Source organism: Homarus americanus, unplaced genomic scaffold (genome assembly GCF_018991925.1).
Source record: "Homarus americanus isolate GMGI-L3 unplaced genomic scaffold, GMGI_Hamer_2.0 scaffold30535, whole genome shotgun sequence".
NCBI classification, from domain to species: Eukaryota; Metazoa; Arthropoda; class Malacostraca; order Decapoda; family Nephropidae; genus Homarus; species Homarus americanus.
The window spans coordinates 14,672,567-14,693,317 of record NW_024732440.1 but is presented as its reverse complement, the minus strand read 5'-3'; the positions used below and the strand labels follow the sequence as shown (position 1 = coordinate 14,693,317).

General features: G+C 36.4%; 1 protein-coding gene across 5 annotated transcripts in view; it reads left to right on the top strand.

The window, feature by feature from the left end:
- Window positions 1-18,637, top strand: part of LOC121868856 (L-fucose kinase-like) — a 43,375-nt gene extending 24,738 nt beyond the window's left edge. For 2 of the 5 annotated variants that reach the window (XM_042369843.1, XM_042369845.1), the window contains 5 exons: window positions 1,311-1,546; window positions 6,162-6,363; window positions 6,608-6,748; window positions 6,963-7,172; window positions 17,108-18,636. In XM_042369843.1, the coding sequence (XP_042225777.1) occupies window positions 1,311-1,546; window positions 6,162-6,363; window positions 6,608-6,748; window positions 6,963-7,172; window positions 17,108-17,404 (1,086 nt within the window). In that variant the 3' untranslated portion in view covers window positions 17,405-18,636. Of the gene's footprint in view, window positions 1-1,310; window positions 1,547-6,161; window positions 6,364-6,607; window positions 6,749-6,962; window positions 7,173-8,245; window positions 11,461-17,107 lie in introns of those variants that run through there. The other 3 variants (XR_006089471.1, XM_042369846.1, XM_042369844.1) reach the window with 3 other exon arrangements.
- The last annotated feature ends 2,114 nt before the right edge of the window (window positions 18,638-20,751 follow it).

Genomic DNA, 20,751 nt, shown 5'->3' with positions numbered 1-20,751 from the left:
TTGAATTAGATGACTACACTAATCTTGACCCTTGCTTTATACAATGGTTGCATTCTGTGGTAACATAGCATAATGGGAATCTGCATATAATGAATACTTAATCTCATGGGGAAAATTAAGACATGTTCCACAACTACTGAAAGTCAACAGTAATTCTATAAAAGTTGTGGAAAAATCATTAAAATACAGTGTACTATAGATACTCCTGAGCATGGTAATTTTGAACATGAGGTCCACGCTTCGACTGCGGGATAATTAGTGGTTGTAATTACGCTTGGAAAATTTAAAGACATTTTTCAATGCTAATTTATCTCCAATTATGAACTTCGTAAGTGCGATTTTGGTGTTAATGTGTTATGCTATAAATACTTAATTAGTTAAACCACTTAAATTTTAATTCTGAGAGAAAAGTATATTTTGGTCGAAAAATTACTAAGGTGTAAGACTTACAATTTTTGGCATTTCGTCCACAAATAGATTTTGATCAAAATCGCAGTATAGGTACTCCTGAACATGCTGATTAAGGATCTGTTAACCAAAATTTTATATATCGATTATTGCTTGTTCAAATGATTTTTAGAATATTTTATTTACTTTTGCAATGCTAATTACTCGCCACTTATGGGTTTTCGAGGTCATTTCTTGGTGCTTGTGTATTATTCTGGATGTACTTAAATAGTTAGGCACATTAAATTTTAGTTCAGAGAGAAAAAGTATTTTTGGCCAAAAATTCTGTAAGGGGTAAGCCTTACAATTTTTGGCATTTCGTCCACAAATGGATTTTGTTCAAAATTTCAGTATATTGTAGGTACTCCTGAATGTGCTGCTTAAGGATCTGTTAACCAAAATTTGATATCTTGATTATAACTTGTTCAAATGGCTTTTAGAAAATGTTCAAATGATTTTTAGAATATTTTAATTACTTTTGCAATGCTAATTACTCGCCACTTATGGGTTTTCGAGGTCATTTCTTGGTGCTTGTGTATTATTCTGGGTGTACTTAAATAGTTAGGCACATTAAATTTTAGTTCTGAGAGAAAAAGTATTTTTGGCCAAAAATTCTGTAAGGGGTAAGCCTTACAATTTTTCGCATATAGTGAATGCTCATAAAGTGAGGGTCCACTGTACAGTAAACCTAATTTTCTACTTGTTTTAAGAGGGTTTACTCTTCGAGTGAGAATTAACTCTACAAAATGTTCTGTAATACTCTAAGTATTTTCTTTAGATTGAATTAAAAAAGGGAATTTCACATTTTATCATGAACAATAATGTACAGTGAAGGTTTTTAACTTTCTTAAATATAAACACAGATTAACAAGAAAAAGCCCATTGGTGCTCGTGTCCGAATAGTGCCTGAACTCTACATTGCTTGTGTTCTCCGCGATTGGTCTGGTGGAGATGTCCGCCTGACTTGGACTGAATTAGATCATCTGTGTGATTATGACAACCCTGTTTCCCCCGGAGCTTTGGTGAAGGCTGTGCTCCTCTACTGCCAACTGGTGGACCTCAACAGTGAAGACTCTCTCGTTTTACAGTTAAAGAATAGGTAATGTACCAATTTTTTTTAAAGCTAACCTAACTATTTTTGGTATTACCATTAAAACTTGCTCTAACAAACTTTTTCATTTAATAAGGGAGCGTGGTAATCAAATACGGTATTATTTTGTACAGCATTGGTCTCATAATAATTTGTTGTTATAATTTAAGCTTGCTCTCATATTAGTGAATTATGTACTATATAAAGTCACCATCTTTGATCGGCTCCTGGCAACTACACTAGGCACTTTATTATGGCTGGTGGAACTTGGCAACCTTGGCATAGTAAGGTGTGAAACTTTATGATTGAACTCGTCCATTTGTAACAGTGGTTATGATTGGTTTACCCGGTACATATTTTTACCGTAACCTGAGCTAACCTAACCTAACTTGAGGTAACCATTGCTCAGGTTAGGTTAGGTTCAGATACATTCAATAAAATGAAAGTTAGTGTCAATATCTTCAGTTTTCTGCTGTTTATGAACAAGCCCAAATTTATTAATTTTAGTATAGGAAGTAGCTACTTAGGTGGGCGTTCCCAGCTTGGCTGAAGGCCAGGAAACCAGTCATTAAAAGCTGGTGTGGATCAACTGGTTTTTTTTCACTGGAATGTCAGGGGTGTTTGTTTCAGCAGAGATGATGTTCACACAAACACTAATTCCTTTTATGGCTTTATTAGGAAAATAGATTGTGCGCATAATGTATATAAAGTCACAGGCGTGAGTATTAACGGGGGACTAGATACGAGGCAGATAATAACACTTCTGATGTGTGTGGGATACTGATAAGCACTGGCCAGGAACCGGCTACTTAATCCACGCATTCACTGTGCATGCATAGAGGTCAGTGGAAAAACACTGGGCTACGTGACGAGTTTCACATTGAAAATTATGACTACACATTCCTCATAGTCTAGTTACTGTAGGTGATGTGATTATGTAAACATAATGAATGTAGCCCACATTTATATAAGTACAGGTTGTACTTCTCTAGTCCGGCAACCTCGGGACCTGACCGGTGCCGGACCATGGAAATTCACCCTTTTCCTGGATAGATAGTGACTTGTGCTTATGCTTGGAAGCACTAGCACCACTTTCTCTGCATCATGGTCTCTTTAAAGACATATTGAAGGGTTAAATGTCGTATAGTAGCTTCTCAAATTTCGCGAGTTTTTAATTCAACGTATTTTGTTGGAACACACACAAAAAAACATAAATAAAAATTTTGACGGCGGAAACTTGAATTTCGACGGGTTTGAACGGCCCGCCAACGTGCATAATCGTGTAAACAGCGTCATTTCTCTTATGTACAAAAGATTCATTATTGTTTATTCCTGAATGTCTTTTTTATTGAAATAATGTTTATGTGTGCAAAATGAACAATACAATTCATTAATAATACGTAGAATATTAAAACACGAGGAAATGACAGCATTGTTTTCGTTGATTACAAAACTGAAGAAAATAAGACTGGTTGTAGGTGTAGTAAAATTAATATGGTTGTTTTAAGTAATGTTATTTCATGTTAATAAATGGAACAATAGAAGTGGCTAACGATAATGGTAAAGAAAAAAGAGAGATCGCGTATGTAAGTGCGCACATGTGAAAACATATCGTCATTACTTTACATAAGAATATGAAAGCAACACTTATTTACTGTTCATATATATTTTAATTAATGTTTCTGAATTTGTTTTTATTGAATTAATGTTTGTGTGTGCAAAATTAACAATACAATTTATTAATAATGAGGAGACGAGACGGCTGCCAGTATTGTTTATGTTAAAGCTTACAAAACCAATGACTGATTGGTTCTACATATAAAACTGAAGAAAATAAGACCCTCATTGTAGCTGTAGTAAAATTAATATGGTTGTTTGAAGTACCTGTAATGTTATTTAATGTTAATAAATGGAACAATATAAGTAGCTAACCATTAATGGTAAAAAAAAAAGTGAGACTGCGTATGTGAGGGCGCACATGTGAAAACATATCGTCATTACTCTACATAAGAATATGAAAGCAACACTTATTTACTGCTCATATATATTGAAGGGTTAAATGTTGTACTCTGTATAGACAAGCAGAGAGAGAGAGAGAGCAGCCGAACTGCCGGATGTAAACAAACCTTAATTTCCCGCTGCTTTGTTGGTGTTTTTTTTAAGGGGATTAGCTCACCCAGGCATAGGTCACCGAACCACTTTGGGGCCTGAGGGGCAAAAATTTAATACTCCTGTAATAATACTAATAATTCAGATAAAAAAAAAAGAGCTGCCTATCTACCTATTGGACAAACTAAAATCGTTCCGAACCACGGGAGTTTCCGGACCTCAGAATGCCGGACTAGAGAGGTACAACCTGTATTACTGTCTGTTTAACAAGGGGTTAATACATCTCAGTGATCGTATTCTCAGCTAATTCATGTGCCGTTTTAGCACTTACGCATACTCATAGGAGATTACCATCCTGAATACATTTCATCCATGACTTTAACGATGAGCCTCTTTTGTACAGTACAGTACTTGGCAAATGCAAAATGAACTAAACTGTATTGGATATTACAAGTATTATGTATAGCATCCTGGGGACATATAGGTGGAGCATTGTTGCCAGTATGGTGTACTGTACTATGATGAAGTATGTAACAAATGCAAATCTTGATCTGGAGGGGCAAATCTGGCAACATCTGTTGTATTATCCCAGTTTTCATTTTGGTAGTGTATACTTGCCCTGGAACGGTAGTAAGAGTAGTGTACCAGAACCCCTGTATGTAACCTGTTATGTAAAATGCCTTCTAACCTCAGTGTCGATGTAACCAGGATTATAGAATATATGAGCGAGCACCCCACCCCCAGTAGTGACGCTTGAGATGATTCATATTGACCAGATTAAAAAAAATTTGAACAATGGATATGATAATATTAGGACAGGTGCTGTATGATGTAGGAAAGATACAAAGTGAGTGGGGAGTGGTGGTTGGACCTGTTAAAAATGACTGTTTGATTCAAATGATTCTAAGTTGATTTGGAAGGCAATTAACTGGAATGGGGAAGTCTCAAGAGGCAGATTTCAAACAGCCAGATGCAGAACAATTTATAATTCACTTTAAAAAGCTCTTGAATCCTTGTTGTAATGCTAAAGTTGGTAATACATGTACTGTTGATTTGGAAGGTGCCCAGGACATACCAGTGCTGGATAATCCATTTGCACTGCTTGAGTTCACCAACACCATAAAGAATCTGAGCTTGAATAAGAGTTTTAGCAGAGTTTTTTGGGGGTTGTTTGTTCAGCTACCTTCACAGTGTTTAATATTTTTAATAATTTTATTTAATGCAGATTGATGTACACATTGATCACTTCAACCTATTTGTATTTTAATAAGATATAAGCCAAAAATGCAGCTAAATATATAACTTACTGGTCAGAACTTAACTCAACTCTTGCTGTATATGGCATATACAGTACATATGATAAGAAAGTATACATCCAAAATTATATCCGCATGGATTTTACTCAGGTAAGGCTCATGTCTCACAACCTTAAATTAAAAACGGGAAGGTGGAGTAGAATGACCAGAGAGCGAAGGGTATGTCTCTGTGATAATGTCCGTACAGGATGAGAAACATGTATTAATAGATTTCTCGTTGTCAACCCCAATCTGACATAGTTACCCAGTGTTAATGGTGAACACATTACACATTGAATTCCCTGATAGTGAAAAGAAATTTTTTAGATATCTGTAAATATTTTCATGATGTTTTGAAACTCTACAGTTAAGCGTCAAATGTTTTTGTGGTACAGTGAGTTCTGCTATAACGCGTGTTTTGATAACGCGAATTTGCTCTAACGCGATTTATGAATTAGGAACGATATTTGTATAACGCGAACGCTTGTTTGCTATAACGCGATTTTTGCTTACTATTTCTCCAATTTTGTGGTATTAAATGTGAATATGGTAAAGAAGAATATCTCCAAGAAGCGTTCTGGTGATAGAATTCCTGGTGATGATCGTAAAAGAAAGGATATAACACTTGAAGAGAAGCTCGATGTTATCAACCTCAAAATCACCCTTCTCCCCCATCAAGTTACATTCATATTTTTTCAAGGTAAAGTGTTACATTTACTGTATGATTTCATTATTAGATATGAATGTAACATTTATTTAGACTGTGCTATCCTTTGTGTTAGGCTAACTACTAAATTTTTTCGATTTCGAGTAATCTGCACCTAACCCTATTTTCTCCATAAGCCCTGTTATTTCTATTACGCGATTTTCTATAACACGATATTTTACAAGAACACAATTATCGCGTTATAGCAGAACTACCTGTAATTGTAAAAATGTAAATTGTTAAATGCTCTGTGCTGCTTATGGCCACAATATTTTAATTATGTAAATATGTATGGGTAACTGTGACGTGCTCTATAACATGTGTAATTATGCACATGATATTGTAAAAGGTTTTGAATAGTTGTTTAATATTTAATGAATTTTTCACCTTGTAGTTTGCTGAATTATCATTTATTTTGTTGGAGACTGCATGTGTAACTTTATGTACAGTACTTATGTATTATTTTTTTATTGTAATTTTTGTGTCAATAAATTAACTAACTATCTATCTGTAGGTTTGGTGGTGGTGTGGAGATCGAAGTTTGGTCACATTTGCCCCAAGGATCAGGTCTTGGAGGCAGCAGTCTCCTAGCTGGAACTTTGTTGTCTGCCATTGTGGTGTTGCTGGGGTATCCACTACCTCGTCACTCACATCTCATCCATGCAACTCTGTGCATTGAACAGTGGCTCACCACTGGTGGGGGATGGCAGGACCAGGTTTGTTAAAATTAACTATTATAATTCTATAGTGTTATTAAATGAATAACAACCACACATTATATATGTATGAAAATTCATGCCAGTTCAATGTAAACAGAATAAAATACTAAGTACAGTCCTGTATGAAAATAAGGTCTCCACAAATGTCCAAATCTTAAAACTACTTTTTTTTTAACTTGGTCATCGATAGAGACACACAGGTTTCAGTATATCAATTGTCTATTTGTTATTAAAATGGCAGGTTGGAGGACTTTTAGGAGGAGCCAAGTTGGGTGTGAGCAGCAAGGGAACTCCTGTCACAGTGTCCACCTACAAGATCCCTCTATCACAGGAATTTGTCAGCTCCCTCAATGACCATCTTCTCTTACTCTACACTGGGAAGGTATAATTTTATCCTGTGGATAAGTGACAGGGCTGGCACAAATTAGCTCAGTGTTGTTAAATTTCCTAATTGTAAAGTCAGATGACAAAAAATGCCAAACAGATGTAACTTAGATGACCTAACCAGACCTATTTGGACCTAACCTAGATGCTTTATTTTAATATACGTATATTGTATGGTATATACTGTATACTGTACTGTATGTCCTCTCCAGGTCCGTCTTGCAAGAAACCTGCTTCAGACAGTCATTCGTAACTGGTATGCCCGTGACCCGAATATAACATCATGCTTCTCACAGCTTCAACAGTTGGCTCTACAAGCTGCTGGAGCCATGCTTGGAGAAGACCTCAAGATGCTGGGCTCCTGTATTAATAACTATTGGAGATTGAAGAAAATGGTTGCATCTGGGTGTGAAACAAGCAAGGTGATTATATATATATATACTGTACACACACACACATATATACACACAGTGATCCCTCGGTTAACGAAATTTCGGTTAACGAATTACCTTCCATAAGATTCTTCACTTCGGTTAACGAGCAATCCCTCGATTAACGAATTCCTTACGAGCGCCCCTCAACACGTTTTCGCTTGCTCACTAGCTGTCATATTAGTCCGCCAATACAGTAATCGGTTCTAGGGCTTAAATTCCTTACCATTTTAGTAAATATCAAGAAGGTTGTACTATTCAATCATTTTAAAAGTTTTATATTAAATTTTTTAGTCATTTTAACAATTATTGAACATAATTGAAGTCAGGAAATTAGTTTTATGCGCGCCAAACAGCCACTCAACACACCAAGCTTGGCGTCAGTTTGTTTACAGGTTCAGCGGAAGGAACATCTTGTTTGAGACTCTTCAACATAAATGCTTTTTTTTCTGTGTTTCCAGTCAAATTATTGGTCATTTTGAAATATATTTTACATATTGATAATATATAGTGCAGTGCAGTGTTGATTTAAAGAAAATAATCTTGAATTACACCAAGTGAACTAAAATTTTATGGGTGAAATGGCGGCATGGGGTGACTTCTCTTCCACCCCAATGCCTTCTCTTCTCCCTTCTCCTCCACCGCCATTCTAATTCCCATCATCAACCAGGAGCCTTCTACATGCACACCTCAAAGTAAGTGTACTTTACTGCATTTATTTTTCGTTTGTATGTAATTTTCGGTGAGCTGGAACCAATTACCCAAAAACCCATTGAAACAATGGTTTCGGTATAGTACAGTATATCGATAAAAATCACACCATATACTGTATATGGAATTATTGAATACTACCATCTGTGTTGAAGAAAGGTTATGTGTTCATTAATATCTGTTTGTTTGAATTGTTGCAGTCACAAGATCCCTGACACACACACTCACAGATGCATGTGTGTGGATAAACAGTGTTAAAAACCCTTATCTCCTCCACAGGTGATAGGGGGAATTAAACTGAAAACTATTCTTTCCATAGTATGTAGGACCTGAACACTTCTTTTTTTTTTCAGGTATCCAAACTAATGGCTACTCTACAAGATCATTGTGCGGGTATATCCTTGGCTGGAGCTGGTGGAGGGGGTTACCTTTATGCACTGAAAGCTAAGCCAGGACAACTGGCAGATGATATCAACCTTGGTGGATTAACTAGTGACTGTGTAGAGGTGGATGAACATGGGTTAGAGTTGTGCATAGGTGGAGAATCAGTAGCTAAGTTAAATGAAGATAAAATTTTCTTGACTCGTGAGAAGCTGAAGACTTTGTTTGAGAACTAAAGTTATCAGCAGGTTTTCAGCTTCAGACTACATTTTATCACTTTTTAATTAAATTAAAGTATTGTAAATATTATAGGTCAGTTAGTAAATTGTAATTCATCCACAGTAAATGGTCATGCATCCATTGAAGGTGAGAAATTGTACATTCCATGCATATGAGCAACTAAAATAACCATTGCAGGACTGTAGTTAGCTTGTTTTACATCTATTAGTTCCATGAGTGCATCATGGAACAGTAATATAGCCTAACAAGCTGATCAACTTCTGTATTGAAACAAAAAATATTAATTTTCAAAGCATGATCTTAAGTAATTTTAAATCAGTAGACATAGAAGCAAAGACATACATAACTATGAAGAACAAATTTATTAGTCTTTTACAGACAATTGGACATTTCAAGTACAGTACAGTATTTACTTTACCTATTTGTATTCAATGTTCCATTTTTGTCATTCTCTATCATGTGAGATTATATCCAGTTAGCCCTTTACCCTAAGCTTGGTCTAGCTTTTGTCAGGTTTTTAACTTTTAATATAATTTTTGTACATGATGATGATAATGAAGTAAAGTGGCAAATGACTTTGCCATGAGAGAGGAGAGGAAAGAGAGAAGGAAAGAATAGAAACGGGAAGTAAAGTGGTTGGGAGTAATAGCAGGTGGGCTGTCCACCTAGCTGAGTCGAGGTGATTAGTTGGGGTGGTGGCCATACATAGCAAGCATCCTCCTGCTCAATGGAGGCTGGGGGGAGGGGGAGCTAAGCTAGCTAGGCATTATTAGTGTAATGTGTGTTAATTTATGTTAGTTAAAGGGTGTTATTTGTTCATATATATATTTATAAAGTGAGTCTGGTTCTTCTATGTTAGAATGGAGGCTCTTAGACCACCAGCTGTTGTTTCTTCTTTTAACTGGGAGAAGATTAGATCCTTCAACTCTTCAAGTTTCATCCAAACTCTCTTAGCTTGCCTGTGTGTACGCATGTTCAGTGGTTCAATATTGTATAGTTCATGAAGTTCTTGTATTTTGGTGGTGTATGGAGGGAGTTGCTTTGGTGCTCTACAAATAGTTTTGCTTTGTGCTGCTGGGAGTTGCTTTGGTGCTCTACAAATAGTTTTGCTTTGTGCTGCTGGGAGTTTAAGTTGACTGGTTCTGCTAATCGTACTGAGTGGTATTGGCAGGTATTCCAGGTGGGGGCGGACAAGTGCTTTGAATAGGTGTAGCTGAATGTTGGTGATTATTTTGCTGAATCTTCGTAGTTTTGCGAGTTTGATTGGGTAAGCATTTTGCGTTGTGTTATGTGTTTTGTCATGCCTGCTCTTGTTTTTGAGTCCTAGTATTTTGCCTTCGTTGGAGTATTGTATATGTTCGTTGTTGACTATGATTGGTGTTCGATTTGTTTTGGCAATTTGAATGATCTTTAGCTTCTGCATATTAGTTTAAAATAAACACTTATTTTCATAATTGTTTCTGTGCTCGATGGCGTGGGCTGTTTTTTGTGCCATCATTATTTTGGCCTTGCCTGAATGTCAGATGATTTAGGTGATGTCGTCAGCATAGGCTATGTATTCTCCATGGGTAAGAGATGGCATGTCAAACGTGTATATTGTGTTGTGTGTTAGTGAGAGGTTATTTCCATGTGATACTCTACTATATAGCTTGATGCTTGGGCCTATGTCGTTGCCAATGATGATTTTTGCATATCTATTATCAAGGAAGTTGCAAAGGGAAGAAGTGAAGTTGTTGGAAAGTTCTTGGGTGGTTTTTTGTATTTGTCGAATGCTTTTGCTTACGTCCCTTAATACTACAGTATGTTGCATTGATCTCTATTGTGCATTGCATTGGCTATGTTTTTGTAAATTAGGGCTATGGCTGTATGGGTTCCTCTATGTTTTCTAAATCCTTGCTGCCTGGGATTGTATTTCTCTTCAAGTTCCGAGGTGTGTTCTCAGTTGGTGGTTCTTGATTTTTTCTATGACTTTTCCCGGTGTTTCTAGAAAAGAGATTGGTCTGTAGTTTGATGATTGTGTGGGGGATTTCCCTTGTTTTGGTATGTCTGATGCTCGCTGTTTTGAATTTCCTTGTGAAGTAACCAGAGGCGAGTGATGCATTAAAAATGTTTCTGAGTTGGTGGATCATGTTGTTTGGTAGATGCTGGAGTATGAGGTTGTTTATTTTACTGATGCCTGGAGCCTTGTTCTTGAAACTGTTTATTGTGCTGTGTATGTCGTCTGCGGTGATTGGTTTGATCAGTGGGGATAGATTGTCGAGTATGTTTATGTCTATATTGGGACCCGGTTGCCAGATGTGGTTTGTGCGTGTCATGTAATTGGTTACTTGTCACTCGATATTCATACAGAAGTTCAGGTTTTCTTTGTAACTTATTTGAAATATTTTGCTCAAATATTTCTTGAATTTGGGTTCTTGTTCTTTCGGTTCGGTTAATTTGATTTGATTGCTTTTTAAAATGTAGTTTGATTCATTGCTGGAGGTTCCCATTAGGTGTTTAATTTTTCACCAAAATTGTTTTGGGATGTGGTAATTTGCTTCTGTGTCTGTTTTTAGATTATGCCAGTTTTTACTACAGTGATATCTCCGTTAGTCGGAACAATTGGTGCAGAGCACTTCCGGGAATGAGAGATTTCCGGGTAACGAGACGACTCTCTGGATAACGGAAAAATTTTCTTGAAAGTTCCAGAAATTGCCCATTACATCATCTCTTGGACCCGGAAAAAAAAATCCCTCATCCCTGGAATTTTCCGGTTCACGGAAAGTTTTTCTCGGAATTTCCAGAAAATGCGCCTGACTTTCATCTCACAAACCCAGAAAAACAACCCCATCCCCATCCCCAGAATTATCCGGGTATCAGGAAAATTTTCTCGGAATTTTCTGGAAAATGTGCCCCTCGGAAAATCGTTTCCAAAGTCGGCTTTGGGAACAATTTTCCAAGAAAATTACAGTTTTCGGAGAGTTCCAGGTTTGAGGAATTCTGGTTAATGGAGATATTACTGTACAGTACAACGTTGATATAACACGAGATATATATATATATATATATATATATATATATATGTATGTATGTTATAGTCTGAAACACTAAATGCACACTTATTTATTTTTGGGACTTTGTAATACCGTACTAATCACAGTACCAAATATGTTTGTCCTTGTGGAAGAGACAGGATTTTTCACTGTACTACACTGGGCAAAGCACTGTCTGAATTATTATCGTAAAACCTTGCATTTGCTGCCCAATAATGTCGATTGCACCCGTTACACACGAGCCATTTTGCTTATGATTCACATTTAACCAATAATGCCACCTACACTCGTACACATGTGAAATATTCCCAGTGGTAAGAATCAAACACATTCATTGGTTCAATAAGACGTGTGCCTTGCCTCGCCTGAACTCCAGACCAAAAATGTTAAATACAGTATCTTGCTTACATGTAATTTGTGATAGAAATGTCATAAGGAAAAGTGAGAGATGGGTTAGAGTTACCTGTACAGTACCACCAATTGATTTGCAAACATATTTTGAGAGTCCACTTGTAAAATACAGTAATACCAAAATAAAAAGTTGTCACCTCTTTTAAAATACAGTACCCCTGTACTTACTATGATACAAACATCTGTGGAAAAAAATTGCGAAATCAAATTGTCTGAACTATGGATTGCAAAGAAAAAATCTCCAGATTCGGTTGGTGGCAACTTATACAATAATACCTGTTAAATTATTTACAGCTAATATAGAAATTTATTATTGCCACCTTAATAATTGATTTGGATGAAAAAAAGTTCACCAGCTCTATAATGTACTGATTTGTGTATATAGGGAGATAGAGCAAAAAATATGGTAAAAAATATGGTAAATATTCTGTAGTGACCATCCATGGAACTTAATATTGATACTTATACTGTATAGGGAGATAGAGCAAAGTGAAATTAACTAAAAACTATAATTGCTGATGGAAATGCTATAGAGTAGAGTAAAGTATTTCTAGTGAAGGTGGAAAACATCTTATGGAGTTGAACCAAAGTTTCTAGAGATACTATTTGAACGATGCTAAATATGAAAATGGAAATGAGAAAGCACAGAACCTGACCTAACCAAGGAAACTTACCAAACTTTAACTCATAAATTTACCTTAATTCTCCTTATGTATACAGTAACCTTTGTCCAATCTATACTGTGCAATTACCTTTATCCTCCCTATGCATACATGCATACAGTGATCTGTATCCATCCAGTAATATGCTGATAGTACTTTGGAACAGGGTTGTGGGTTAACCAGCATGTTTTTAGAAAATTACTGTTTAGAACATAATTTCTTTTATATCTGGACGATTTTTTTGCTTGGGAGCCTCTGTGACCCCTTGGTGCGACAGGTTTTTTCTGTAGCTTTCAGCATGTACTGTGCATGTATACACAGTACAGTACATATACACAAACACTACTTACAATACTACAGTACACAAACACTGTTCACTCTGCTAAGCATGTTACTGTATGTACGGTGCTTAGGTTACATTATTCAAACATTGTCCACTCTGCTCTGTGTGGTACCATATGTACAATATGGTGTTCACACAAATAATGTTGATTTTCAGTAAAATACATACGATACTGTAATCACTGTTTATATTTTAAAACTTCTTTAACACTGTTTTCTTAGCTGATTGTGTACTGGTACAGAAATGTACAGTTCTGCATAATGAAAATTTATGCAAAAACAGGAGCAAACGAGGGATCAACCTTGTAGAATGGCAGCAGACTATGAACTAAGTGTGTCATCATGCTAGGTTTAGGAGAGGATAATCTTGGAGATGCATCAGCTTATCACAGGCATCCCCTGCAGTCATATAACAGCATTAGACAATCTCGGCACGTGAACTTACAGCCAGAGTTACCCAAGCGGTCTTCCCACCCAAACATCAAGCATAAGAGGACACGGAGCATGATGCAATCTTTTGTAACTCCTGGAAACTTTTGCCCCAGGCCTGGAGCAGAAAGGTTTGAAGAGATTTTTCAGGAAATTGCACATTACACTTCAGGTAACGTACTGTACTGTACCTTCTTGTATTTCATCCTTGGAATTTGTTCTCAGACCCGGAACAGAAAAGTTTGGAGAGTGTCAGGAATTTTCCAGAAATTGAATATTGTACATTATTATACAGTATCATCCTCAAAATTTGTTCCCAGACTTGGGAAAAAAATTGGAGAGATGTTCTGGATTTTCAACCTCGGAAACTAGTTCGCAGACTTTGAATTTAAAAAAAAAATCAGGAAAAATTCTGGGCTGATTTCAATTCCAGCAATTGGAAAGTTCTGGGAACTGGGAAATTCCAGCTAATGGGGAGATTACTGCGTACAACAATTATACGAACATTTGGAAAATTGTCATGACCCTAAGTAACACTGAATAGTTTATTATAAAAATGCTACCTTTGACAGTGATACAGCCGAAAGTAGATCCACCAATCACAGTCCCATTACATACAGCCTTACTTCACCAAGTGTTGCCAGGTAAAATTGCAAGTGTGAGACCAAGGGTGGGGCTGATGCATCTTTGGTTCACTGTACATAACTTTTTTCTTCTTTTTTTTACGGGGAATACTCCACCAGGGCACAGGTCATCGACCCACAACAGGGCCTAGGGGGCGAAAAAATTAGAGTAAAAAGAAATTAAGAATAGAAAAGAAAAAAGATTATATTAATCTACACCACGAAGATGCCGGAAAACCAGCTTTTTGAAGTGAGACATTGTATAAGTATGGAAACACATAAGAAGGCAGAGCATTCCACAGTTTGGCTGTGTGAAGAAAGAAGGATGTACTATAACTGGGCAGCGCGGGCAAGATGAGTGTTACGAGCCCACGGCCTTGCCGGCGGTACACAGGATGTCAAATCCACTGAACATTGCCCGTTAAAGTACCTGTAAAAGAGAGAGAGAGTGAAGCAACATTGCAGCAGAGAGAAAGGGAAGAAAGATAATCAACTAAAGGAGGAAAGTCAATTAGATGAAATGCCTTTGATTCCACCCTGTCTAACAGTTGGACAGGAGAAGAACCACCCCAGTTATGAGAGCAGTACTCCAAGTTAGGGCGATTGAATCCCATATAAACTTGAAGTATCTGCTCAGGAGTGAAGTAGCTACTGCAACTGTACAGCATTACCAGCTTTCGGGAGGCGGCTTTAACAATGTTGTGGATGTGTGGCTTCCATGACATATTAGAGGAAATAGTGAGGCCTAGCATATCTAATTTAAAATTTGGCAGAATGATTGCATCTTGAAATGTGATTGGAGGGAGATCATCTAATTTGGAAAGTGTAATTGGTAAATACCGAGTTTTATTACTATTGAATTTAACCAACTTTCTACTTCCCCATTTGGAGATGCTGCACAGATCCGCATTAATAGATGAAATGATATCAGCTCTAGAAACAGATCTAGTTTGAGAATTAGGGGGGAGGGAAAAATGTGAAGAAGAGTAGAATCATCTGCGTAAGAATGGATAGAATTAGTTGTAGTGTGAAGTAAATCATTGATTAAAAGAAGGAAGAGAGTAAATGAAAGAACAGAACCCTGTGGGACACCACTATTGGTAGAGAAAGAGCGAGAGATCGATCCCTCATCAACAACTGCCATGGATCGATTCTCAAGGAAGCTAGAAATCAGAGAACAAAGTGGGGGAGTGAAACCATAAGAGGGAAGTTTAGAAAGCAAAGTCCTGTGTTATACCCTGTCAAATGCTTTGGAGATGTTGAGGACCATGACGCAAGTTTCCCCATAACCCCTAAGAGAGGATGACCAAAGATGGGTGCAGTAGGAGAGCAGATCACCAGTAGATCTCGCTTGGCAAAAGCCATACTGGTGATCCAACAAAAGAATAAAGCTTTCAAGGTGATGGAGAAAATGAGTTTAAGATAGTTTCAAAAATCTTGGAGAGGGATGAAGTTAGGGCAATGGGGCGATAGTTAGAGGGAATGGAATGGTCACCCTTCTTCGGGATGGGCTGAACTGAGGCGTGGTTGCAAGAAGAAGGAAAAGTTTGAGTTTTTGAGGCAAAGGCTGTTATAGATAGTTTAACCCCATAAATTTGTAGGTAGCATGTCAACAAGTCATGCACCATGTTTTAGCATACTGAATTAGAATTGAACATGGAGTTTTATGAAAATTCAGAGTTGTTTTTCTAATCACTTAAACATTTTACTACACTACTGTACCTCTAATAAGATGGAATGTTTAGTAATGCTGGGAAAATATTTGAAAATACAGGTTGACAATCCCTTATCCGAAATCCTTGGGACCAGATGCATTTCGGTTTTTGGAATTTTTCGGTTTTCAGAATGGTTAGGGTTTTTTTTTTTTTTTTTAAGACAGGGATCAGTCCACCCGAGCACAGGTCACTGACCCACATTGGGACCTGGGGGCTAAAATATAATAATAATAATAATAATTCATAGGTCTAGGTCGTGTTTCTCACTTTTGATCTTTTTTTCATTCTTGTATTTCTTTATTATTATTTTATTAGTACAGTATTATTGTTATTATTATCATTGTTATCATTCTTATTTTATTTTTGTGTATTTTTTATTAAAATTTTTATTTACTGTGCTATGAATAGTTATTATTATTACTGTATTAACATTATTATTATAATTATTATTACTACAGTATTACATTTTCACCCCCCAGGCCCCGATGTGGGTCAGTGACCTGTGCCCGGGTGGGCTGTCAAAAAAAAAACAAAAAAAAAATTGCTCCACAAAAAAACTTTCGGTTTTCAGAGCTTTTCGGTTTTTGGAATTTCGGATAAAGGGTTGTCAACCTGTACTGTACAGTTCAGTACATGAACAAAATAAAAATAAAAAGGATATGTATTAACCGTTTTTTAAATTTCAAACACTGTACAGTATTGTACTGTAGAAACTCCAATGATGACATATTTGAAGGTACACACAAGAAAATATATCTTCCCATTTGGGTCTGATGAATTTTGAAGTGATAAATACGGTTTATGTTGTCTTGGTAGGTCTGTCAAAAATCCTTCGTCTGTGGTGTTATAATGATTCACACAAAGTGGCACTGTAATATACTTTTTTTACCATGTGTACATCAAAATAGTTTAACAATTTGAGTTTGTACAACTTAGTGAGGTTGTTGTACTGTTACCGTACTGTAAATAGAGGTTTATCATGAATTCCTTTGTGCTGTGTGATGGAGAAGAATTATCATATGATATACCGGTACAGTATGTGGATAAGTAAAAAGTTACTGAAAGTAACTTGCACTGCTAATGTCCATACCAGTTGTTACAAAAACACAGTTGTGATTTGTTGCCAGTTCCTAAGTGAGTCATGCTGCCTCAATTGCAAATTCATCACCAGATTTTTTCTTCTCAAATTTCTTGTGCAAATTTTGAATATTGCTAAAGATGACAAAGGTAGAAGGGGGGCTTAGTTTATGGGTCAGTTTTTCTTCTTGTATGAATTATATTGATCATCTTCATAATTATTGTCTCAATTCTTGGAGAAAGTATGGGGTTGAAATATTATGTAATTCAGTACTGTACAAAGGCTTCCAAATTTTTCAACAGGTTTCACAGCCAGATGTCAACCCTCAGTGTGAAGGACTTCCAGAGTGTGAAGAACCTTGGTTAATCCATGTTGTTGCCACTGGAAACAATGATTCTATTCATCACTTATGGGGTATTCATGGTGCCCCATCCTTCCTGGTGGTAACAACTTCCCTGGATACAGGTCTTAATGTCACTTGGACAGATTTTATAAAGTTTTCACCATTATCAGTGACCTTTGACGAGAAACCAATACATATATTTGGTTTTTCTATCCCCAATGTAAGTATAACTTGTATATCATTAATTTTGGAATGAACCTACAGTAATTAAGTCATCACCATACAGTGAAGTAAATGTACAGTCACGGTCAAAAGTCATGTTGCCTCTCGTGCTGCTCCACGAACCCCAAGATTCAGACTCATGAATCCAAAGCAGTAACACTGATGCATTATTCTGTCCATAAATGCTTTGGATTCACGAGTCTGAATCTTGGGGTTCGTGGAGCAGCAGAATAGATGACAGAACTTTTGACTGTAACTGTACAGATAAAATACTGTACATACTAGTAATAAAGAAATTCTCTCTTTGACAAACTCACATGATTACCTTGAAACAGTAGTCATATGGGTAGTTGTTTAACCTTCTGGGCATCGATCACGGATATATCATTGATAAACAATAGGTGTAGGTTGGCGCTGATCACGGATATATCCATGATGAAATGTTATCAGTACCTCATGGCATTACATGCAGTACAATTAGCTTGATTTTTTATGGAGTGTTTCAAGCAACTCTAGGCCACACACCACGGGATCATGCGTCATTTACTGCCTGATGCAAGCATGCAGCATGTAACGTAGGCGACCTTTCCTGTCTCCTGAAGATGCTGCTGAGCTCACTTTTTTGTAAAAGAGAGGGAGAGTATTTATCGATTTGCAGATTGTGTTCTGGGGTAATGGTTAACCAGTGCAGTTGGTGAGTTGTCCTTCTTTTTCTCTAAACACAGTGCCTCTGCACACATGGTTATATAGTTTTGGAAGTGGAGACAAACTCTGTCCAAGCAGCCATTTTTACTTGGTTGACAAATATGCATCTGATAGCCATTATCAAAGCTAATGATTCAGATTCACCTACACTGGGCTAGACAAATCTGTATACTAATTCACTGTATCCCTTCCATTTCCTGAAGAATATAATGCATCATTAAATCACTCCCAATGATAAGTACGGTACGGTGTATTAATGAAATAAGATTGCATGATAGCTTGATAGATAATAGGCAGCTCCAGGCCTTTGCAGGGGCCTGGTGACTTATATTTCATCTGCATTTTGAAAATGTACTCAATGATGTGGCTGTTGAATGGTTAAAATCTACCGCCTCCCATTTGCTAACAAGTCAATACAGTATAGCATGTGTACAGTATTTGGACACATTTTTAGTGTTTTACTTGCTTTGGTACTTCTAGTTTATATTTATTTGTATTAGTTTTTTTGTTTTTGTTTTTTATAATGAACCACATCAAGGCCTGGGGGGCAAAAATATAATAAAATAATAGTAAAATTGATAAAAATAAATAAAAACGAATACAGTAGAACGTCGATATAACACGAGATACGTTCCAAGACAGGTCGCTTTAAACTGAATTCGCACTAAATTGAAGTACAGTGACCCCTCGTTTAACGAACGCCTCGGTTAATGAAATTTCGGTTAACGAACTGCCTTCCATAAGGATCTTCAATTTGGTTAACGAACAAAAATTCGGTTAACGAATTTCTTACGAACCGACCTCAACATGTTTTCGCTTGCACTGACCGGGCAACCAGCTTTAGTATCAGTCCGCCAATACATTAATCGTTCTAGGGCTTAAATTCCTTACTATTTTAGTAAATATCAAGAAGTTTATACTATTCAATAATTTTAAAAGTTTAATATTCAATTTTTTAGTCATTTTAACATTATTGAACATAATTGAAGGTAAAGTGACTAGTTTAATGCGCGGCATCCAGCCTCTTAACACAGCAAACAGGCATTAGTCTCTCTCTGTTTTCACTGGAGGTAACATCTTGCTTGAGACTCTCTTCAACTAAATGCTTTTTTTCTGTGTTTCCAAGCAAATTATTGGTCATTTTGAAATTCATTTTACATATTGACAATATATAATGCAGTGCAGTGTTGATTTAAAGAAAATAATCTTGAAATACACCAAGAGAACTAAAATTTTATGGGTGAAATGGTGCCATGGGGTGACTTCTCTTCCACCCCAATGCCTTCTCTTCTCCCTTCTCCTCCTCCACCTCCCACTTCAAATGCACATCATCATCATCATCATCCAGGAGCCTTCTACATACAAACCTCAAAGTAAGTGAACTTTTCTACCATTTTTGTTGAATTTAGGAAATTTTCGGTGAGCTGGAACCAATTACCCAAAAACCCATTGAAACAATGGTTTCGGTTAACGAACTTTTCGGTTAACGAACGACCTTCTGGAACGGATTGAGTTCGTTAACCGAGGGGTCACTGTATTGTTTCAATGGAATATTTAGTTTAGTACTTGAGAGAAACACAAATACTAAAAAGACTGAGAGTCTACCCAGATGCACCTCAGCCCATCTCCTAGAATAAACAAAACATTGTTTTTTGTAGTACAGTATTATGTTAAAACAAACACTCATAAATCAGGTGAGGTGATATGTTTGACATTTGATGCCAAGGTCTAGTGATTATTTATTTTCTGTCCTTAAGAGTAACTAAGTTTTTCTCTTATAAAATGTCACTGAACTGACATGTTCTAATTAGTTTTATTACAAATGGCTAAAAAAAATTTCTCTTGTGCAAAATATATGACGTTTATATTCAAATTATTCGCTGTCTTGCAAGGATTCTAGCAATGCAAATTATATTCTCCTAACTTTAGTCGGTGATATTATATAAGATAAAAACTGTAAGCCTATAACCACCCAACCCTGGCTGGGAAGATGGGGGGGGTGGGGGGTGACAGTGACACGTTGACAGTTGTGCCAAAGGTCTGGTGAAGTACAGTATTTATTTGTTTATTTATGTCCTTTATATTGAGTTTTTTGTTTTTATAAAATGTCACAGAAGTGACCAGGGAGAATATAATTTACATTGCTGGAATTCTTATAAGATAGTGATTAATTTGAATATAATCATGCTATAGTTTGCACTAGACAAAAAATTTAGTAATCATTTAGTACATTATTTTTAGTACATGTACAATACAGCTTTGCCCTAAGGACAGTGTAGCGTGCCCAGAGAAACATTAGGCGCGAATTTTAAAATATGATGCGCCAGATTGACTCGCGCAAAATAGGAAAGATTCGCTTTAAATTAAAACATTGTCCTTAATTGTGGGCGTCGCTTTTTATCAATAATCTTAAATTGAATCGCTTTAAATTGACGTTCTACTGTAATTATAATGAAGAAAATATTAATAATACTAATAAAAATGTTAAATAATAATAATAATAATAATAATGATAATAATAGCCATAAATAAATAAAAGAAAATTAAAAAATCAAGAGTGAGAAATGATTTATGTATGATGTGTCATCAAAGTAAGAAACAATTGAAACCCTGCAATTATGTGTAAATGAGACAGAAAGTCAGATCAGCAACCTGGAACTTGGTCAAAAATTTTGT